General features: G+C 38.2%; 1 protein-coding gene across 1 annotated transcript in view; it reads left to right on the forward strand.

The window, feature by feature from the left end:
* Positions 1-297: 297 nt before the first annotated feature.
* Positions 298-22,255, forward strand: part of LOC114643210 (macrophage mannose receptor 1-like) — a 229,625-nt gene continuing 207,667 nt past the window's right edge. The window contains exons 1-3 of the mRNA XM_051921775.1: positions 298-343; positions 6,887-6,961; positions 9,832-10,164. Coding sequence (XP_051777735.1) covers positions 298-343; positions 6,887-6,961; positions 9,832-10,164 — 454 coding nt within the window. The remainder of the gene's footprint in view (positions 344-6,886; positions 6,962-9,831; positions 10,165-22,255) is intronic.

Below are 22,255 nucleotides of genomic sequence, written 5' to 3' on the forward strand. Positions count from 1 at the left end.
CAGGATACCAGAGACCTTGTTAAGTCCTACCTCCTAGACATGCAACTCTGTTTCACTACACCATATATTACCACTGCATGGCAGCATCTGGGGGCTGGGAAAGTGGCAGGATGTACCAACTCCCAACTTGCTTTCACCATTGCCATGCAAGTGATTATCAGGGCATCAAAATGGATGGTGGTTGGGTGAATGATACCTTTAACCTATCTCAGCCTACATTAAGGATATAACAATAATGACTACTACAGACCATGCTCCAGATGCCTTCTAGGGAAGCTGTAGGAGAATATCGCCAAAATGAAAATCAAGCCATCAAAATCAAGGATCATCTCTATTGTCAAAGGTAAACTAACAAATCAGAGGACCAAGAACCTATACCAAAAGTGTCAGAGATGGCATGATTTCAAGCTGAAGGACACTGTCCAAGCAGAAACTTCAGAGGTCTTCAAAATATCAACCGATCCTTACATCCAGGCAAACTGAACATCTGGTGCTTGCAGTTTGGGTTGCTACCCCAGCTAATGTGGCCACTGACTATGTATGCAAAGCTGAAAAGATGGAGAGAATAATCAGCTCCAATATGAGGAAATGGTTAGGTGTTCCAAGATACACAGGCATTATTTAACTGTATGGACTAGGGGTACTCAATCCTTCTCTTTCTAGCCTTACAGAGGAGTTCAAATGTACGAAGGTAAGACGGGTGATGACCCTTTCAGAGTCTAGAGACCCCGTATTTCGAGCAGCTGCTCCAACCCCAACTTACAGGAAGGAATTGGAATATTAAAAACACAATACAGCATGCAATATCAGACGTTGACCACAGTGACATTGCTGACCAAGCGCAGTATGGAAGGGGATGGCTGTACCTTAGCAAAACACAACCACCTTGGAATAAAACATCTGTATCATAACAACGAAAGATGGCTGAGGCTCAAGTCCAGATTCTTCTAAGCCTGACTCTGCTTTCAGCAAGTCTGCTTTCCATTGCACCAGACATTTACTGCTCCACCGCTGCCAACAGATGTACATGAATATATGCCATTGGACAAGGAGCTCTACTGCTTAAAGTTCAAGCTGCAACCTCAAAAAGTGGAGAAAAAACGGTTTTAAAAGACCACTAAAGTTCAATGGAATGACCTCTTAAGAATTTACTATTTCTTGCTACTAAGCCATCAACTTTCCAATTTTCTAGTGATGTCTCTTCGAGTTTGATTTTTTTGTTTGTGCTTACTGGGCTTTTCTGGTTACTTTTTGCCCTTCAGGGCCACCATAAAGCATATCTCAGTAGAATTTTTTTAGAATGAACGTCTAATCTCATCTCATTATCTTATTATAAGATTTATTTAATCCAAGTTAGTGATGAAGAGCCCAGAGCCTATCTCAGTTTGTACATGTCATGCTATCTTTTGTATTCCCTTGACTGCTTTCTTACATAACTCTATGTACCATGTTTGTGAAATTAATTTAAATGATGATATTGCAAGCACCACAAGTTGCCATAAGATGACTTAATTTGTCTGTGGCAGACAATAACATATAAGTGTTTGCAATTTGAAAGACAATAAAATTACCATTGGAAGTAGAGCGTGCTCATTTTTAATTCAGCATTAAAATGTGTCTTGAAATTAAGTTTAAGAATAAAACTGAGCTAGTAGTAGTGCTCACATCTGCTTCCAGTGTTGACCAGACATTATTAAATTAATTACCTATGTTAAAGTAAATATGTCATACTTGTAATCAGGTCTGTTAAATATGACAGCATAATCGTAACATATAGAATGTTACATCACTCTCTGTGTTCCTACTTTAAAAACTGATTAGCAAAGAATAAAAAATCGGTGGCAAATGAGTCTACTTGTGCCCTTTTGGTGGAAAGACAAGAGATTAGTTGACATAAAGATATTTTGTCTCAGAACAAAGGCAGTAAATGTAAATTTGTCTTATGTATTGTTTTCAAAAAGAATTTCCCCAATGTACTTCTGAAATGTCCTTTAGTTTACCTTCAATGGTATTGTTATATTTCTAAATTCAGATGTCCCATTTACTAATACTAAGATAAATATTAATGAAAATATAAAACGCACCCTGTTATCTTTTTTGCCCTTGACTTTTTTTTAATTCAATAATCTGTAGATCCTCAACACCCAGAAATGAATGAGCCAAAAAAAAAGGAAAGATTTATACAACTTCACTCAAAAAAGAAAGTGATGTGAAAGTGCATTAGGCAGTAGTTAAGACTGTTCCAAAATTAAACCTGAATACAATTCGTAACACAAAATTCCAGAAATTTGTGTTTAAAAAATCAGTAGCAAAGGACAAGAAGGCTTTGATTACCTTTACAAATAATTGACAATACTGTTCCCGGACAAGCATTGAATGCCCTCACTGTTATCCATTATTTATTTTCATTTATAGTTTAGGCAGAGAATGGACAGAGATATGATACTTGTGTGAATCAGTAATTTTATTCTTAAAATGTGAAGCTTCACCCTGTGTTAGTCTTTCTCAAAAATAATAGATTGAATACTCTTTTCTCTGTCTATTCATTGCATGTTTTGGTGAATGTAGCTAAACTTCTTAGGACATTGCTGACTTGAATTGCAGAGAAGAATTGATAACATGTACATACTTTTCCTTTACAGTTTAGGGGCATTTGTAGAAAGGTATTTATGGTTTGCAGATGCCCTTAAAGCCTAATCCAGTGTAATCGGTTGCATTTGAAATGGAAGGCACATGAACAGGATCGTTTAGGAAAGGGCAGTAAAAAGACTAAGAAAGGCTAAACAGAATTCTTTAAACCAGGGATGTCAAACCTGGATTCTGGAGGGTTGTAGTAGGTGTAAATTTTCATTATAGCCACTTTCTTAATTAGCAACTAATTGCTGCTGTTAAAACTAAAAGCCTGATGCCAATTGGCATTGTGTTTTTAAATATACAGTAATTATTTAATCAGTGTGCATGTTACTCTCCTGTCCTCCCTTGATTTTTACAAATTGATGCACTGCAACTGCCAATGTTTTTATAACTTTAAAATTTTATTTAGAAAATGTAATTGATATTTTTCTTTAATTTTCTACACAAAAGACTCCCTATTACTACAATAAGCAATACCATTGAATGTTGGCAATCAGGTGTGAATGGTTATCTTTCTCCTCTGGCTTGCAGTTGACTGCTTTTACACATCCTTTTTTATCTCAACAAATCTTGTCCTGCTGCTGTAATTGACATTACTGAACATTTTTGTCCAAATGTTAATAGCTGCCTGTCTTCTGCAGACAACTACAAAATGATCTCAATCAAAAACTGTACCACTTATCATCACTCACATTGCTTTACTGCATACAATGAAAAGAGTAATCTAAATCTAAAAAACTATTAGCACTCTAGTTCTTTTGGATAGGCAAAAAACAACTATAAACTAACGTGAAGTGATATTGTAATGTTTTTCACACAACTTGGGATATAAAGTACACAACCTGCATCAACTTAACATGAGGAAAGGAGAATTTCTTATTCTGGCATGCACATGCAATGTCCCTGTTATTCCCTATTTGCGACTGTGGTGGTATGAATTGTCAATTCACAGGCAATGGGAGAAACGTCACAGGTGTCAGTATCTTTATTTACCTAAAAGCCAAGCCTGAACAGTACAGAACCATAAACAAAATTAGATGGAAGTTACCACCCCACTGTGAAAGGTAATACAAAAGATGTGACAGACACCAAAAAAGTTCAAAGGCAGAGCCAGTGCACACATACCAATACTAAAGTGGTCATAGACAGCAAAAATGAGGGCAGACTGATGATGTACACAGTATTATAACCAGTCCATCATGCTGTTTACCTACATATTCTGTGAAATATGTAATACTTTAATTTTTATAAATGATTTACATAGAAAATGATTAGTTTTGACTTCATTTAATATTTTATGTTTCCAAGTTATTGAAAAGTGTTGCTTTTTATTTTTAAATACTGAAGTGGTTTTATGCCAAGTAGGCCTGCAAATCTAGGAAGCTGCCCATGTTATACATTTTTCAAATCCTTCTTGTTTCTGGCAGTACAAAGTAGGAAGATGCACATGCAATGAAACAAAAATATGTAAAGTGTCATCATAAATATGCCAATAATTTATGCAGACTGCTGTTGCAGACGTTTTAATAATAGGCATGCTTGCTACTTGTCCTTTGTCAATTTATATCTACAGAAACATAGAAGTATAGTTGTATGTATTTTTTTCTTTTTTATTAATAATGTTTGAAGCTGTTTTCTGCCTAATGGCAGTACAACGCTGGAAAGTTTTATTTTTCCTAATATTTATGGTAATATTTAAAGTGAAAATATATGCAAACAATGTAGGCTGTGTGGCAAGAAAATATTAATTTTTATGTTCAGTGAAGCAGTATTAGGCAATGTATCATTTTTTGGGTGTAGGGCAGTAGGGATGTATTATTAGGCTGCCGAGATGATGGGTCATGAGTAATAAGAAAAGTATTCAGATGCCACTTGAATTAGCCTTGGAGGTTACAGTACTGAAAAAAAATTTGTGGCGCTTCCTGTGTTTTTGGAATAAAAGTCTTTGACCTTAAGTTTAACTTACTTTTCATGGTTCAGAACCTGTAATTGTTTATTTTTTACCTAATGAGCAGCCAAATAACCACCTAGAGCTGACCAGTTAAATGAAAATCATCAGTTCTAATAAAATATTTAAAAATATGAAAAACGTACAATGTAAGAAATATCGATATTCGTGCCCACAAAATATTCTGAGAAAATTAAAATGAATACTTTTGGAAATGCCTGGTGTGTCATAATGACAGGTCAAACAAGCCATAGAATTAAATAATGGGTTTTATTAAGAGCTCTTCTTCTGAGTGAACATATTGGCATCATGATGGGCATTATTTTAGATTTTTTTTTAATTTGTAATTTCATATAGACCTTCAAAAAAGAATGAAATTTTCTCACATAAATTTGATTCTGACAGCTCACCAAAATGATATCATCACCTAAATGTTTTCTTGACACTACTACAATAGACAGATAGAACTTTATTTGTTGCCAGGGGGAAATTTAGCTTTTTACAGAAGCTCTTTAAATAAATAAATAATAGATAGGTAGATAAATAGATCCTCACAGGTGGCACAGTGGTAGTGCTGCTGCTTTGCAGTAAGGAGATTGTGGGTTTGCTTCCTGGGTCCTCCCTGTGTTGAGAGCACTTTGAGTTGTGAGAAAAGCGCTATATAAATGTAAAGAATTATTATTATTATTATAAATAAATATACACACACACACTTTTGTCTGAACACACACCTGAATGACTATAAAGCAAGAAAATTAAAAAGAAAGAAAAGTTCTGACTTGGCTGTCAAATTCACAGTAAGGCATAATACAGACATATTGCTGTTGGTATAAAGCAGCCTCAATAGCGTTTCTTGACACACTTCTGCTGAATAATTTGTTGTCTGAACGTACTGTGTTAGTGTGCCAGAGAGGGGATGTGCAGCTTAGTGTTGTATTAAGTAATTGGCTAAAACATTTTTTTGAGCTGTTTTATGAAATTCAGACACCAAACTTGCATTCTCCCCCCCCCCTTCCCCCCACAAACAGTTACAATTCTGAAGGCCAAATCAGGAATACTGTATTTCTGCTAGTCTCATTTTGTTTACAGATTTAATTATTCCACCGCCTCACTTTCACAAGACAGTTGACAAGACAGCATGTTTGTGTTTGTTAAATCAAGCTTAAAATAACTGCTTTTTAATTACAGAAATGTTTTCCTGCCTATTATAGTAAGTTTACGAAGAGGTGTATGCACGTTCACAATATATTGGGGAGAATGCTGTATAAGAAGAAGAAGAATCTGGGTCCTGAGGGAAGTGGCATCCCCTTGAGATCACAATTGGCATAGTTGTCAGGATTTCCTGGCTGTCTGGTTGGCAGGGACCTGCAAAATAAACTTGTTGTGGCATAAAACCCATGCATAAACACACCAAAACTGTCCTGGGTGCAAATAAACATTTTTTATTCACATACCTCTTTACAGTCCACACCACAATGTTCAATTCATGATACTCCTTTCATTTCCTCCTGGTGAGCTTCGCTGTCTGCCTCCCAACTTTGTGTCAATTGGAGGAGGCTGGATGGCTTCCTTTTATGCTGAACCTGATAGTACTTCCAGTGCCAGGGCATAGCCTGATGGAAGCACTTCCAGGTCAAACGGAAGTCCCCCAAAACAGGGAGTCCTTCTTTCTGCAGCACCTTGTGGTGACACCAAAGGAGTTGTTCCTCAGGAATACAAATCCCATGAATCCCTGCAGGTTTCCATATTGAGTCCACGCCAGCGGAGCACTGCCATCTATTGTACTGCTCTTGATTAACAACCTCCCCCAGTCCATTCCATTAATCTTTCCTCTCAACTGGTATAATAATCCAGCTCCATCTCACTCGGTCAGTCCATCCACTATGGTGCTTACAGTACCTTTTCCATAATAATTTTGCTTCGTCTTTTAATGCTGCCACCCCTCATATATTTGTGCACAATCACCTCCTTTAGTTGTCTGTAAAACTTGCACTTTGGGACTGCCATAAACAATTGTATTTGAGCTTAACTATTATTGAATTGTTATAAATGCAACACTGCACAATACTTCTTTAATGCCATTTATTGAATTCTGTTCAACAGTTCTTGATTTATCTGTAGTATTAATTTCAGAAGTAATATCAAAATCACTCTTTTTAGGTGTCTACTCTATTAACATTCCCTAATATTGTATTTTTTACGGTTTATGTAATGCCAAGAGATGCCCCCATTATAATATTTATGTTGAAATTTTTTAGTTTGTATGTTTGTTTATGAAATATATTTTTCTTAATTTTGTTTCAGGGCTTGTTTCATCATTTGGCAACACTTACATACGTAGTATCTTCTCAGTGGATAACGGTGATTCTTCTCAACCAGGTAGATACATGCACAAAAAATGTTACTGATGTAAGGTTTAAAGAGCAAAAATAATTATCTATATGAAGGACCATAGACATGTTGGCATATCTTGGATATTTTGGTCTGGTTCCTGCCTTGTGCCTAGTGCTTGTGCAAATGGTTCTGACTTCACAGCCCTTAACAGGATTAGGCAGGTTTCAGAATGTTGTTGTTTTACAGTATGATACTATAAATAGTGCTGTGATCAGGTGTGTCACCAAGTTCTATTTTCTTTCTCAGTGTTCAGTTAGTGAGTTATTAAGGTGTACGTCCTGATGTTAAGGACTGCCTCAATGACTCATGTCACACAGGATAAGTAATAAATTTGTGCAGAGCAGCAAGGTTCATTTTTGTTTTAGATATCGGATTCTTCAGCATGAGCCCTTTAGATCAAAGTACATTTTTATGTGTGATTTTGTGGTAACAGCCTTTTTGTTACATTAGCAGCAAGAAAAGTAACTTTAGTCAAGTTATACTCAATATGGAAGTACTTGATGAGTTCCTAATAATACTGACCAGAAACTACTTGTGGAGTTATCACTTAAACCACTTCTGGGATCGAGTGTGCCTCCTGGTTCAGTCCTACTAGAGCACTGTCTCGTGACTCAAGGTGTCCCCCAGAAGCCTGAGTCCCAGTTACCCGTTGAAAGGGCCAGACACCCTCTAGGTAGCCTGTCCATCATAATAAATAGCAAGTGGCCATATATACAATAATGAGCCTCCTTGCTGCCAGCTATTGAACTGGGGAACTCCTACAATTCTACCCATCATCCTCCTTTTCCCTATACATTATTTCTGTGTTCTTTCAGTTATTGTCTTTGTAGCATTCCCTGTATACATATGTTGTAACAGCCTGTAGTGGAAGTTCTTTTAATTTCTCAGCTAACTTTTTAATTTTTTCCCTGCAACTTTGGTACAGTTTCACAGGATATAGGATTTTATTTCATAGTTTAGGCAGTTATTTTACACCTTTTCAAAGCACATACAGTTAAAAATTGAAGTTCCTAAATATTATCTTCTTTATCCCTTTACTTTTGTACTTGACACCAACACAGTAATGATCAATGCCATGTCATGTCATTTACTAACCCACTTAATCCAGAGCAGGGTCATGGGGGGTGGTGGAGCCTATCCCAGCTGTCATAGGGGACAAGGCAGGAAGAAACCGGGAAAGGGAGCCAGTCCATCACAAACACACACGTACACTATGGCCAAATTGGAATTTCCAGTCCACCTAACCTACATGTTTTTGAATTGTGGGAGGAAACTGGAACACCTGGAGGAAACCCACGCAGACTCGTGGAAAACATGCAAACTCCACTCAGGGAGAACCTTGGATGTGAACCCTGGCCCCCTTACTGTGAGACAGCAGTGCTACCAATGTGCCATTGATCAATGTTCAGTTATTAAGTATGCAGATGATATTATGGTGATAGGACACATATACAGTATGGAAATGATAAAAGCCATTACTAAATAGTCTGCTTGACTTAATCTACTGCAATCATCTTTCAATATCAATGTCAAAAATACTTAAGAATCATGTGAGACTTTTCCAAATGCTCTCTATAGTTCTTGGAGAGAAGGTAGAAATGGTGTCTGATTCTAAATATCTAGGGACTTGTATTTATAATATTATAATTGGAATATAGGTAAAATAATTATGAACTCCTAATCTACTCAAAGTAGACAAAGACTTCATGCATCACACAGATTTACCCTTTCCTCTACACTGTGCCACTCAAACATTCGATTGCATTATTTTGTTTTGTTGTTCACTCATTTTACAGTATCTATAACTCCATCTCTCATCATACCAGCATAATTCAATTAATGGGCAAAGTGTCAGAGCTTTTTTCGACTACATTGAGTATGGAGCAAAAATAAACCCTGGGCAGGATTGATGCCATTTCATCATCGTTCATTATCAGTTGTTTTACCACTTCTCAAGGCTGGCTTAGAATCCCAACCACACAATGTGCAGAGTGTGCTTGTTCTCCAATGTCCACATGGGTTTTTCTCCAGTTTCCTCTCCCTAACCTGACCCTCAAGAGGATTAATTGGGTTTAGAAAATGAATGGACATACTCCTGATGCAGTTGTAAAATCTAGTGCAGTTTTTAATATCAGGATTCACAATCTGCTTTTATAAGGACTGATTTAGATTAATCAATATTTTGTCTTAGTGTGTTGTTTTGTTTTAAACACATAATGTTTGGCAGCAATAAATTCGGCCAATGCATGACCTGTGATAGAAGAATATGCCACTAAAAGCAGGTTCCTGCCTTTCATCTATTGCTGCAGGTAGGAAAGTGATACATATTGCAATACTTTTTAATTATTTCACCACATTGATATATGTAATACAAAACTACAGTAGATGGGTCAAAGGACTGCATGAAAGCTTTTATAAAATTGACTAAAACGTTTATTTTACTAAATAAAAATGACAACTAAAATGACACAAACACTATCTATGGTGGAAGAAAGTAAGATACATTTAAAGAGTCTAAGAATCAAACTGTTTCAAATTTAAATTTTTGTGTAGTGCCCAACATGTTCAATATAAAGTTGTCAAAATTTCTTGAATCTGATAAAATTCATACTTGTTATACAATATTTTTACTACAGTTCTGCAGACAACATACCACAAACAAAAAAATAAAAAAGCAGGAATAAATAAATAAATAAATACAGCATCAGTTAAGGCTTTACAGTCTCTAAACTGTTTAATCCAAATATTGGGGTTCAGAAGTGTAGAGGCCTATCCCAGAAACATCAGGAATGAGTCAGGAGTCAACCAAATGTAATAATATTTGACTTGTGATATAATGTATTTGATTTCTTCAGGGATCAGCCCACTTGTTTCTTGTGTTGTTGCACAACTTCATTTTGTGTCTGATACTTTGACCTGGGATGATGCACAGAGCTACTGCAGGACTAACTACACTGACCTGGTAACTATTAATAAAGAAGAAGAAAATCAGTCGCTCTTAAACATCTCAGGAAAACAAGAATTTTGGATTGGGCTGAAACGTTACAATGACAACTGGCAGTGGTCAAATAAGGATGAAGTTACATATTCAAAGTGGAAAAGAGATTTCTTCTGTGCTTTTATCCAGTCTGATGGCTCCTGGAATGATACAGTCTGTTTTGAAAATTTACCTTTCATGTGCTACAAAGGTAAAGTATCTATAATTAAAGTGTCATCAAGACTGGCTCTACCATATAAGCAAAATAGGGGGTCACCAAGGGAGGCAAAAGATTTTGGGAGGGGCATTTTTTTAGTATAACAAACTCAATATAGAATATACTCTGACTTCGTACAACACCAAAAGGGAACCCTTTTGAATCCCCACCCCTGCAAAATAAGTGCCAGATGGTAGAGCCAGCAGTGTGTGGTATTAATTAAATGATTTGAAAAACTGTTGATTCAAACCAAGAATTGACCTTTTCTTCAATTACTAATTTTATCTAAATGTTTATAACAGTAAATAATGTGGTCATACAAAGATACATCTATTTCAAAAAATGTGCAGCAAATACAATTCTGAGACATACACTGCAGTATGTACAACTGTAGATAATTTAAACATTTATTACTTCACAACAGATGTAAAGGGTGACTTTTGACAAGTTAAAAATAAAAGTAATTTAGGTTTGCAGCCTGATGGGTAGGATCACTGAGCAAGAATTAGGAATATCATATGAAATGATAACGTTGATGAAGCCTTACACTGAATTCCTACTCTCAAGTTTACTGCTTATTGCTTAACAAAAACTAATAATATTAATTAAGCATATTTATAAGGTTCCTGACATCTTAGTTTTACATAAAAGCGAAGGGAATTGTGCTAACCTCCTTAATTAAGGAGGCACTGAAATAGTCTTGTTGATTCAAGCATTCTAGATCTCAATGTAGGACAAATTAGCATTGCACTTTTTGTTAGGCTGAGCTAAACCAAGAACCTTCTACGCTTCTATTACTATTTAACTAGCTTTTTGCTTTTGATCTGACTGTCAGACAGGGTGTTAAACAAAATGAGTTGCCCTCTTTGCTGACTTTGTCAAACAGCATGCAGATTGATCAACCATGTCAGAAAATGATGCTGATAGCCGTTTACAAAAGTTCATTTATTTTATTTGTTCACAAGTACAGCAAAAGACATGCACTGAACCTTTAATTTGGATATTCTAAGTTTAGGTCTTATCATTATTGACTTCCATTAAGAACTACATAAGACAAAAGGCAGAAAAACAAGTCAAACATTCACCTCACCAAAGCAAATAAAGGAAAAAAATTGTCTTTAATTTCTTGAGTGGTTTATAATTATATATGATATGTAATACACATAGTAATAATTATTTATTGTGCATATATGAATTAACTCTTATGCTTTAGTGTTTCTGTACTTAATAAACATCTTCATCAAATCCTCGTGATTCCAATCTGAAAAGCATACAATGATATTCTTCTAAATACTGAGAAATGGTAGTACATTAAATATGTTAAAGCTTACCTTAATACAAAAGTTATATTAACATCATTCTATTTAGACAAGAGATCTGCAAGCTTTAAATATAGAATTTGGTCTGATTAAAATGATTTTTTAGTAGAGGAAATGCAACTCAAATTTAAGTTCAGTAAAATTGTTATATCCAGTTCTGGGAAAACCAAACAAGAGTAAGTAGCGGTAACAAGTTAAAAGTAACACGTTACGTAGTCAATGTTCTTTTTAAAGTAATGAATAACATAACACAAAACATATTTTACTGAAGCAACCATACCTGCATTATATAACAAAGAAACAGATTTGCATTATTGCTTTACTTTTTTTTAAATGTCGCTGAGGCTCTGTAATGCTGCATTTACATGAGGTGACAGAAGCACAGAAAGGTAAACGTGACATGGTTCAAAACACCACTTTTAGCCCTGGGAGTACTACACTATTGGGCAATATTGTTTGTTCCCATAGGGTTTGATGGGAGAAATAAGATATTGTGAAATTTTTAAAAGTGAACATTACGAAGTAGGAGAATCACAATCGTTTTGTGTTTTTTCATTTCAGACCTGCTTCACAATATGATCATTTTCTGGTAGCTCAGTCTTTACTGCCATGTGCAGTAAAGCAATTTTGTTGAAAATTTTTGTAGATATTTTTAGCTTTAAAATTAAACACATTTTTTAATAAACATACATTTTTTATCTTTGTTTATTTAACTAGTTTTAATTCATTTTTATATCACACAGTTCAGCGGTCCAGAACAAGTAGGAGCCCACTGATAAAAAATCCTGCTTGTCTTCAATGGCTAATATGAGCTTAGGGACAAGGATAGTTGGAATCTGGCAATTTATGATGAGTCTGGACAGGGACAAATTTTGACCGCAGGCCATCCCTACCTTTAGGTATATATTGGAAGTGAGTCTTCTTTTTTTTTTTGGTAAAAATTAAGTTTTCTAGTGTAACCTCTTTGCTTGCTCTGTCAAAGCAAAGGACTATTTTTCATTTTCTTATCCAGTTCAAGTTTGGAGAAGTTCTATCTATATAGAGCTGTGGAAGCAACCACCTTCAGAACCATGGAAAGTGACAGGCTATGACACAACAACACTCAAAAGAAGAGGAGGACATGAAAGTTTGCAAAAATTAAGAAATACACAATTAAGAAATTGACATTAGGCTTTAAAATATGATATTGTTTTATTATTAATCACATGAAATTTCTGTTGTAGTTCCTTCATTAAATATATCAACACTTAACACCAGACTTTTAAACCTGCTATTCCTAACTATCAAGTCACCAGTGCATTTATGTAAAGAAAACAGCACTTTTCTTTGTTATTATACATTTATCAAGAGTTTTGAAAAAGCATTTATTTGAATTTGATTATATTTTACTCGGTAGCATCTTGGTGACTTAGTAAAAAATTATTCACAATAATAAAACCACATACTGTACTATGTTACCCTTTTAAAAATTCCCAAATTAGGTGTTGTTTTTTTAAACTAGTGAGCCAAGGCTGATGTATGATTATGGTGAAGTAATAGTAAAAGCATGCCAAATTACAAATACAGCTCAACATAGATCTTTAGCTAACTTTGGCTCAAAGTGTTTGCAGAGTACTCTGATGCATTGCCATTCATAATCTGAAAAATTCCCACTGAAGAAATATGAAAAAATAATTCCAGTGCAAACATTTTTATGCACGTGTTTAACTTGTCAGCAACTGTTAGCCTTCAGAGTTTCAACAGCAGGCACCCAGCTATGAGAACCCATAACCTTGGCAGATGATTACCTTGGGCCATATTTAACCCCTCTGTTATGTTTGTTTCTCAGGAACAGCAATGATGTTCCTGGGTCAGTTTGACCCAGGGCAGGTTTAATTATCCAAAAGTGTCAGAAACTCAAAAATCCCAATAAACATTGTTTATATATCATTATTAACTCCATTACTAACCATTTCAAACAGTATTTAGTGCAATGGTTCTTAAGCTCTCACAGATCATGGTTCAATTAGGATAATTCACTTGTTTTTCATAAAAAATGCATTTTAAAACTTTTTTTTAATATACACCTGAAAGACCTACATATAAAATACAATAGTTTTACATGACATTGATTTTTTTAAATTTTGTTTTACATTTTGAATTTTTTTCTTTTTATGGAGTGATGTGGTCCTCCCTGCGTGGAGTTTGCATGTTCTCCCCGTGTCTGCGTGGGTTTCCTCCGGGTGCTCCAGTTTCCTCCCACAGTCCAAAGACATGCAGGTTAGGTGGATTGCCGATTCTAAATTGGCCATAGTGTGTGCTTGGTGTGTGGGTGTGTGCCCTGTGGTGGGCTGGCACCCTGCCAGGGGTTTGTTTCCTGCCTTGCGCCCTGTGTTGGCTGGGATTGGCTCCAGCAGACCCCCGTGACCCTGTAGTTAGGATACAGCGGGTTGGATGATGGATGGTTGGATGGATGGAATGATGTTGTTAAATTAACACAAGGCACCTCTTCTGTGAAGAGTCAAAATGACTCGGTGAATTAAAATCAAAACAAATGAGTCATGATGATTTGTATTGAAAGTAAACTTTATTTAAGCACTGTTTTTGAACCAGAAATGAACAAAATAATAAAACAACAAGATAAGAGATTAGCAATATGAACACAGTGTGTGTGTCTGTGAGTCTCCACAGCACATAGGTGACATGTCATCACGTTGTGATAGTAAACACCATGCAATGTTTAGAACCAGAAATACACAAAATTGATAGGTGGAAATGAACAAGGTGCATGGGTATGCATCTACACAACACATGAGGGACATGTCATCACAGTGTGCTTTGTGTAAATGAATTGTGCATATTTCACAAAGATCATGCTCGTCTTGACATCATCAGATGGCTTGCAGACCTGGCACCTCTTCCTTTTCCTTTTTTCCCCAGCATCAACCTAGAAAGAAGAGGACAATAACTACTATGTTTTTTTGCTGATCCCATGACACACACAACATGCTCACACACACACACACACGCACACATTCACACATACACACACACTTACCTCACGCACTGGTGTACTATAGGTGAAGTCCTCTCCTGGATCTCCCTCCAGCTGGGGTCCTTGGCATGAGCTGCCTCCGTTGTATATGTGGTACCACAAGCACCTTCCCCAGCTCCTCAAGGAAGATGCGCCTCTTGTACAGCTTTGACATGTTCCATTAAGGAAAGATCTCCGTCCAAATGACAAATGCATTGTAGGCTGATACATCAATCATGTTGTAAAAGATGACCAGCGGCCAGCGCACAGTCATTCACTTGGTGCTGTAGGACCCCATGACTTTGTCCAAGTTGTCCACACCCCTTTGGAGACATTGTAGTCTAGGGTCATAGTTGGTTTCTGGTCCTCTCGTGTGCTGATTTCAGCATTTTTGTGCAAAGTGCTCATTAGCACAACATTTTTCCTCTTTTTGGGACAGTAAGACACTAGGACTGTGGTGTCTGTGAAGGCAAACATTGAAGACTGAGGGGCCCTGTTCTTGGTTACCAGCAGCTCAGCAGGGAGTTCAGCCCTGTTCTTTCGGACCATTCCAAAACATTGTGAGCTTTCTCTTTAGAAGCTCCTGACTGAAGTTGTAGCTTGTGAAAAAATGGTCACTGTGAGACTGCGTGCCATATCAAGCACAACCCTCGTACCCTGATTCTTCTCTGGGGCTCCTCCAACTGACTTTCCAGTGTAAACCTGCATGTTCAATGCATAGCTAGTGTTTGCATCACGTGCTGCTCAGTCTTTTATGCTGTATTTAGCTGGTTTGGAAGGCATATTTGTCTAAATGGGCAGCGACCTCTGAATGCCATTATCCTTTCATCCACTGTGACATAAAGGCCTGGGTTATAGAGTAGTGGAAGTTGCTCTACCCACTTGTCCCACACTGTCCTAATTGTTGCCAGCTTGTCTCTTTCCTGTCTGACAGCCCTTGTCTCTTGATTATCAAATCAGATTACTCTGAAGAAAATAAAAAGTCTCCAGAGATATTGTGGCACGAAATATAGCCCTACCTGTCTCTGCATCCCACAGACTGGCTGTTGATTCATGCTTTGACTTATAGACCCCAGCCAGGATGAGGACCCCCAAATATGCATGTAAATGCATTTTATCCAGCTCCTTCCACTTCTCCCCCAAAACATGGCTTCCTTCTTGATTTGGGTTTTCAAGAATGATTTTCTGTATTGAATTGGGCATGACCAGTTCAAAAGCTGACTTGATGTCTGTCACATGAGTCACTGCCATCCTAGTGGGCCTAGGGTCTTATTATGTTTTCTGCAGACACTTTTGTCTGATGTATATTTGGGGATGAAGACCACTGAATTTCACCATTTTTTGACGTGAATGTCTTGCTTGGAGAAATACGAATAGCAGTTTCCTCATTTGGTTCATAATCAGAATCATCAGACTCAGAATTGACCTCAAGATGGTCTTCATCTTCAGACACATCCTCCTCTATTTCACTGTCATGATCAAAGATGAGTTCCAGAGCTTCCAGGGCTGTCACCAGTTTACTTCTGCTGCTCATTTTGTAAAGCTCTGACAGAGAGTATATCATATGTAGCTGCAGAGTGTAATGTTGGTAGGACTCCCTTGCAGAGAATCAATGTGATGGAGTTTGCCCCACGGGAACAGAAAAAAGTCCTGACAAAAAGTCATAACACCTGCATTCTCACACTTTACAAATGAGATCAATAGAATATGGAGAGAGAGTGTGTTTGGGGTGAAATATGTCTCACAGTTGGAAAGAAACAAATAATATTTGACACTTCGGAACCCTTTAACCTCCACTTTCACTGCCAGGTCAAACTGACCTGAACAGTATCTATGTAATATAGATAGATAGATAGATATAAACATGCAGGGGGGGTTGCAAATATGTGAAATGAACCATTTTCATTTTATATGTTGATTACACTTATTAAGCCAAGCAGAAGTTTCATACTTAAAAAATACATTTAACCATTTTTTTTAGATTTTTTAACTTTAAAATGAGTCAATTTGATCCACAACATAACAGCTGTGGACGAAAAAGGCACACTGAAAAGCAGACAGATAATATTTTCTCAATTCACTTTATTTATTCATTCGGAGTCGCAGTAAGTAGAGATTCAAAAGAGTATAACTTATTGCCGCAAAGCTCAATTGAACCCTGATCAAAAGCCAGGAGGGGTTTTTTTATACTTCAGCATCTCATGATTAATAAGACAGAAAGAACATCCTTATCAAACCAGTAAAGTTAAACAATATGTCTGTTGAGCTAAGCATTATCTGTGTTTTGGAAGCTAAGCACAGGAGAGATGCCTTTGCATAAACTACATGTACTTTCTGCAGCCTTGTGACCTTGTCCCTGAAACATTCACTCTGAGAAAGGGAAAAACAAGAAACAGCTTACATTTTATTCATCTGGACACTATTTCTCCTGAACCCTGGAATAACATATTTTTGTTAGTTCATCAGCCAAAGCGTCTCTCACTGGCAAGTTACAAAATAGTTATTATAAAGATTCTAATTTACTAAACACACAAAATACATGGTGCTGAGGAGAACATTCTTCTTCTACATTCCCCCCTTTTTGAACCAACAAAAATATGGGTGACATAGGAGTAACGCAGGAAAGAGTAGTAGAAGGGGAAGGAGTGGAAGAAAGGAGGAAGAAATTGGAAGCATGCATTCTTCGTGTAACATATAAGCCTTGGCCACGGAGGCAGTGAAATACTGGGACACAAGATATCTAATTAGGGGGACTACACAACAGGCCACAAGTAACAGAATGATAAAAGCAACGGCCAGTGAAATAAAAACTGACCTGAGCCATCAGCCCCAGGGGCTAGAAATGCCAGAAGTGGTAGCTAATTCATTTGAAAGGGCAGTTAAACCTGGCAAAGCACGGGTGATTGATACATCGGGAGCCATATTATTAGGGATGTAAGTGCAGCACGCATCACCAAACATAGCACATACACCCCCCTTTTCAGCAAGGAGCATATCTATAAGGGATGTTCTATCAAGCTGTTCATGTATCCCTTCAACAGCCTCTTTAGTAAAATTCAGGAAACGCTGTTGGTTGTAATATAAGTAATTAATCCAATCTACATTTTTATTTATTGTAACTTGGGGGAAAATAGACTCAAATCCGGCAGCAACTTGATCTCGCGCTTTAAATTTATCAGGGACTCCGCGAGGGACACCAATGGAATCAAAGTAAATGCCAGGGCTGTGAAGAGAGAATGTGGAGGGGTCAGCAGAGCGGGGTCGACGACATCGGCCAGAGCTGGACGACACGCGAGGAGAATTCAAAGGGAGGAGGTGGAAAGGCGTAACAAGTTGGGTTAATGCGCATGTGCCAGTCCAAACAGGGGGAAGAATATCAAGTAATTTTAATGTACTGCACATCCACCAAATATCAGCACGCGGAGTGGACTGTGTCAACAGGAAAAGTGATAATGTAGAATTAAATGAGGTGGAGTTAACCTGGAAAGTCTGGGAACAGAAGGAAGAAGGGATATGACCAACATTAGTACCGCGGAAGGGGGAACTATAATTACTAGAGAAGCAGGTATAATTGCCTTCATGAGACTGGAACATCGGGGGAGTCATTTGAGGAGTGGGGGGGAAGAGGAGAGAAAGTGTAATGCAGTTAGAGTCTTTTGGTGTGGATGGAGAGGTAAAAAGGGCAAGGAGACCAGGAAGACCAACAGGGTCAGAAATATTAGAAAGAGGGAAAGGGACAGTAGCCAAATGTGGCCTGGCCGTAGCACAGGCGTAGCAATCAGATTGATTTACTTGCTTAGCCGAATATAATACCCACTGTAACCAACGATTCTGATGCAAGTGCCAGTTTCAATTGAAAAAGTGGATGAAAGGGTGGAAATATTCATAATCTTAACAGAAGAAAAGTCTGGACCAGAAGTTGGGGTGACAGGTGTGTGTGCAGGAGAATGAGAGGTGTTAGTAACAGGGTTGTCAATCTTAATTAGAAATCTCCCTAAAGGGTCTGTTCCAGATACATATGCCCCTAATATATAGGTTCCTTAGTCATGTAAAGAGGAGTTCTTCAAAATGATGATCAAGGGGTTACAATGGTTGTCAACACATTTATGAGAAGCATGTCCTTTTATGATAGAAAATCGATTTTTCAAACCGTATTTTTGGGCCTCAAAAGGTTGAGAACCCCAGTCCTCAGTTCCAGTGTTAGCAAAAACCCATTGCCAGGTGTCACAGTTACTTCCCCAATAATACTTCGTAACAGTCATACACACATATTTGTCAGACCAAGTCCACTGGGCTTGTCGACCAGTCCCACAGTTGATAATAGAGCAGAAATCAACCTGCACTGATGTGGTGATTCCTAACGGGAAAGTCAAGGTGACCAGGGCAGTAGACAAGGGAAAAGAAAGCATAGTAGCACAGCAATCAAGGGTGCCATCTCTTGCAATGTGAGGCGTGAATCCAGGCGGGAAATCCTTCCATTTTCACTGCATGTGGTGTGGACAGAAGAACTTGGAACGGTCCTCTCCACCTCGGCTGATGCCAATGTTTCCTCCGAGTGTCACGGACGAGGATCCAAGTGCCTAAGGGAATCAGCGTGTCTTTAGATGGAAGATTAGTCCTCCAGGCCTGGTTAACCTGCTCGTGGACTTCTTTCAGAGAAGCTCGGAGACCTGTAAGACAAGAGAGAAGATCATTGTCCACAGTATGCAGGTTAACATTTCGCATAACCATGCCCACAGGCATGGGTGTCCGGTCAGAATTTCAAACGGCGACAGTCCTAATTGCCGGTGTGTTCTTGCCCTCAATCTCATTAAGGCCAGAGGCAAAGCATCTGGCCAGGATAAATTTGTCTGCTCACAGATTTTGGCTAATTTAGATTTTAGGGTGCCATTATCAGTTTGCAATTTCTGTGGTATGCCCCACCTAGGAATAATTTCTTTGATTAAAGCTTTGGCTACAATTTTAGCATCAGCGTGTTTAGCAGGAAAAGCTTCTACCCATCGGGAGAACACATCAACAATTACTAGACAATAACGGTAACCTTTAGACGGAGTTAGTTCAATGAAATCCATTTAGAGGTGTTCAAACGGACCCCTTGGATTAGGTGTAACGGCGGGACTTACCTGGACTTACCTGGGTGCCCTTTCCTACATTAGACTTTTGACATAATGCACAGCATCTGCAGAACTGCTCTGCATATGTAGAAAAGCCTGCAGCTTCCCAGTGTTTTTCAACATCCTGAATCATGGCGTCCCTTCCAGCATGGTCTAGACCATGAGCGATTTTTGCCATACCTGGGAAAGAAGCCTTTGGGAGGAAAGGTTTGTTAGTTTGCCTATGGGTCCAGACTCCATCAGAGAGGGACCCTTCTTTGGACCATTTTCCTTTTTTCTCTGTCCGTGGCTGCACTCTGTAAAGAAACAAGTTGATTATCAGGGTCCTGGTTATTTCTCTGTTGGAATAAAGAGATTCGTGTGTTATTATATGCAGCCTGTTTAGCAAAGTGATCAGCTAATTCGTTTCCTTTGCTGACAGGATCTAGTTTTCCTGTGTGAGCTTGACATTTAACGATCGCTAACTTTGATGGTTTAGTTATAGCTTCTAAGAGGGATTCAATCAGTTTTTGATGTTGGATCGGTTCGCCAGCGCTGGTCTTAAATCCTCTTAATTTCCATAAGGCTCCATGATCATGGCAGACTCCAAAAGCATATCTGGAATCCATATAAATTGTTATAATTTTCCCTTCGGACAACTGACATGCTCGGGTGATAGCTATCAATTCAGCTGCCTGCGCGCTTAAATTTGATGAAATTCGGTTTGCTTCCAGCAGGTGGCCACCTTTCACTACTGCATAGCTGGTCGAGGGTGTTCCATTTTCCAATCGCAAAGAACATCCGTCCACAAAAATTAATTCTCCAATATCTAACGGTGTTTCGTGTAGGTCTGGTCTAGGCTTTACAACTTTAGCTATTTCATCATGACAGTCATGTGGCTCTCCGTCTTCTTCAGTTGGAAGAGGAGTGGCTAGATTTAAGGTACAGCATCTTTCAACAGTGACATTGGACAAAGTATAGAGTACATTTTGATAGTGTATTGCTCTTGCAGTTGTGAGATGTGAGGTTTTAGCCTGTACTAAAATAGAATGAACAGCGTGAGGTACCTTTACTGTTAGGGGGCTCATGAGCACTTTGTTTGTCTGTATGTGGTTGCGTTAAAACTGCATTCATTAATCCCCCCTTTTTCGTCCACGAACACAGTGAATGGACGAGAATATAGTCAGTGAGAGTAATGCATTTTTTTTTTTTTTTTTTTTTTTTAAATCACATAGAGCCTTGTCAGCCTGCTATACCACTGCATGCAGCCAGATGGCAGTGTTAGCTAGATTTTGTAAAGGCTGTGCTCCTCCTGAAAAACTTACAAGCAAACAACTTCTCAGGCCACAAGCTGGTACTACTTGTAAATTAGGAATTCATCTCACCGTGGTGCCATACATGCTAGCCTCCAGATCATGGAAAAGTCCGAGGCGGAACCGGGTCAGCGACAACAAGGAAACACTAATTTCCGTGGCGACCCAAGTGCCAGCTGTAAACAAAGATAATCCATCTCGGGAAACACACAGCACAACTCCACAACAAGAAAACATTCCCACCAAAAGCTATGCAGCCACAGAAAAATATGCTGACTTAACCTGTTGTTTTGTGACCGGTCTTGGAAGGTTTTGAATGATGGTTAAACGGCCGCTAGAGAGAGCACTTGTATCACATGAAATATCATGACCTAAATATTTAACGATAGCTTGAAGTAACTGCAGTTTTTTTTTTTTTTTTCTTCGACACTTTTTTATGGCCATTTTCACCTAAAAAGAATAGCAATTTTCTGAGTGTCATGTGCACTTGTTGTTTATTTATGTTTCTTTTCTTTTTTCTTATCTATATACTGTATCAATTTATTATCTTTTTCTGGCCAAAACCATAAACACAAGGGGCTTCAGTATATCCCTGAGGCATGACGGTCCAGGTCCATTGGCGGTTTTGAAAGGTAAAAGCAAACCAGGATTGAGAATCAGGGTGCACGGGAATGGAAAAGAAAGCGTTAGCAAGGTCAATAACAGAGAAGTACCGGGTGGACGGGGGTATCGTGGAAAGAATAGTGGAAGGATTAGGAACAATAGGTGTTCTAGGAAAAACCGCAGAGTTAACTTTTCGTAGGTCTGGAACAAAACGGCAGGACCCGTCAGCCTTTTTTACAGGAAAAAATGGGGGAGTTGACTGGAGAGTATGTAATTGGAATAATCGCTCCTCGCCTCACGAGATCAGAATGTACGGCGGCGATGCCAGCCTCTGCCTCTGGAGACAGAGGATCCTGGACACGGTACGGGCGGAAGGAAGATTTTGAGAAAATCACCAGTGGCTCAGTGTGCTATCCTTCCATAATCAATTTTTCCCTTGGGACCACAGTGCTAAGGAAACATGGGGAACCGAATCTCCTAAATAGAAAATGCTTTGTGAATATGTGAGGTGCACCGAAGCAACTGCTTTTAGTAGAGAACAAAAATACATGGAATGTGCAAAGTTTCAGGGCATGTGCTGGAGGAAAGAAAAGATTCTAACCAAGGTGTGTCCACTTCAGTAGGGAAAATACTGGGCAGTATAAGGCAGGGTGTCCGGGACTTGTAAGTGAGGAAAATAGGCATGAGGGGAAAGAATGAAGGGCTTTCAAGAGGAAGGTGTGCAGGGAGATGTTCAGGGTCCAG

This window comes from Erpetoichthys calabaricus, chromosome 1 (genome assembly GCF_900747795.2).
Source record: "Erpetoichthys calabaricus chromosome 1, fErpCal1.3, whole genome shotgun sequence".
Lineage (NCBI taxonomy): Eukaryota > Metazoa > Chordata > Cladistia > Polypteriformes > Polypteridae > Erpetoichthys > Erpetoichthys calabaricus.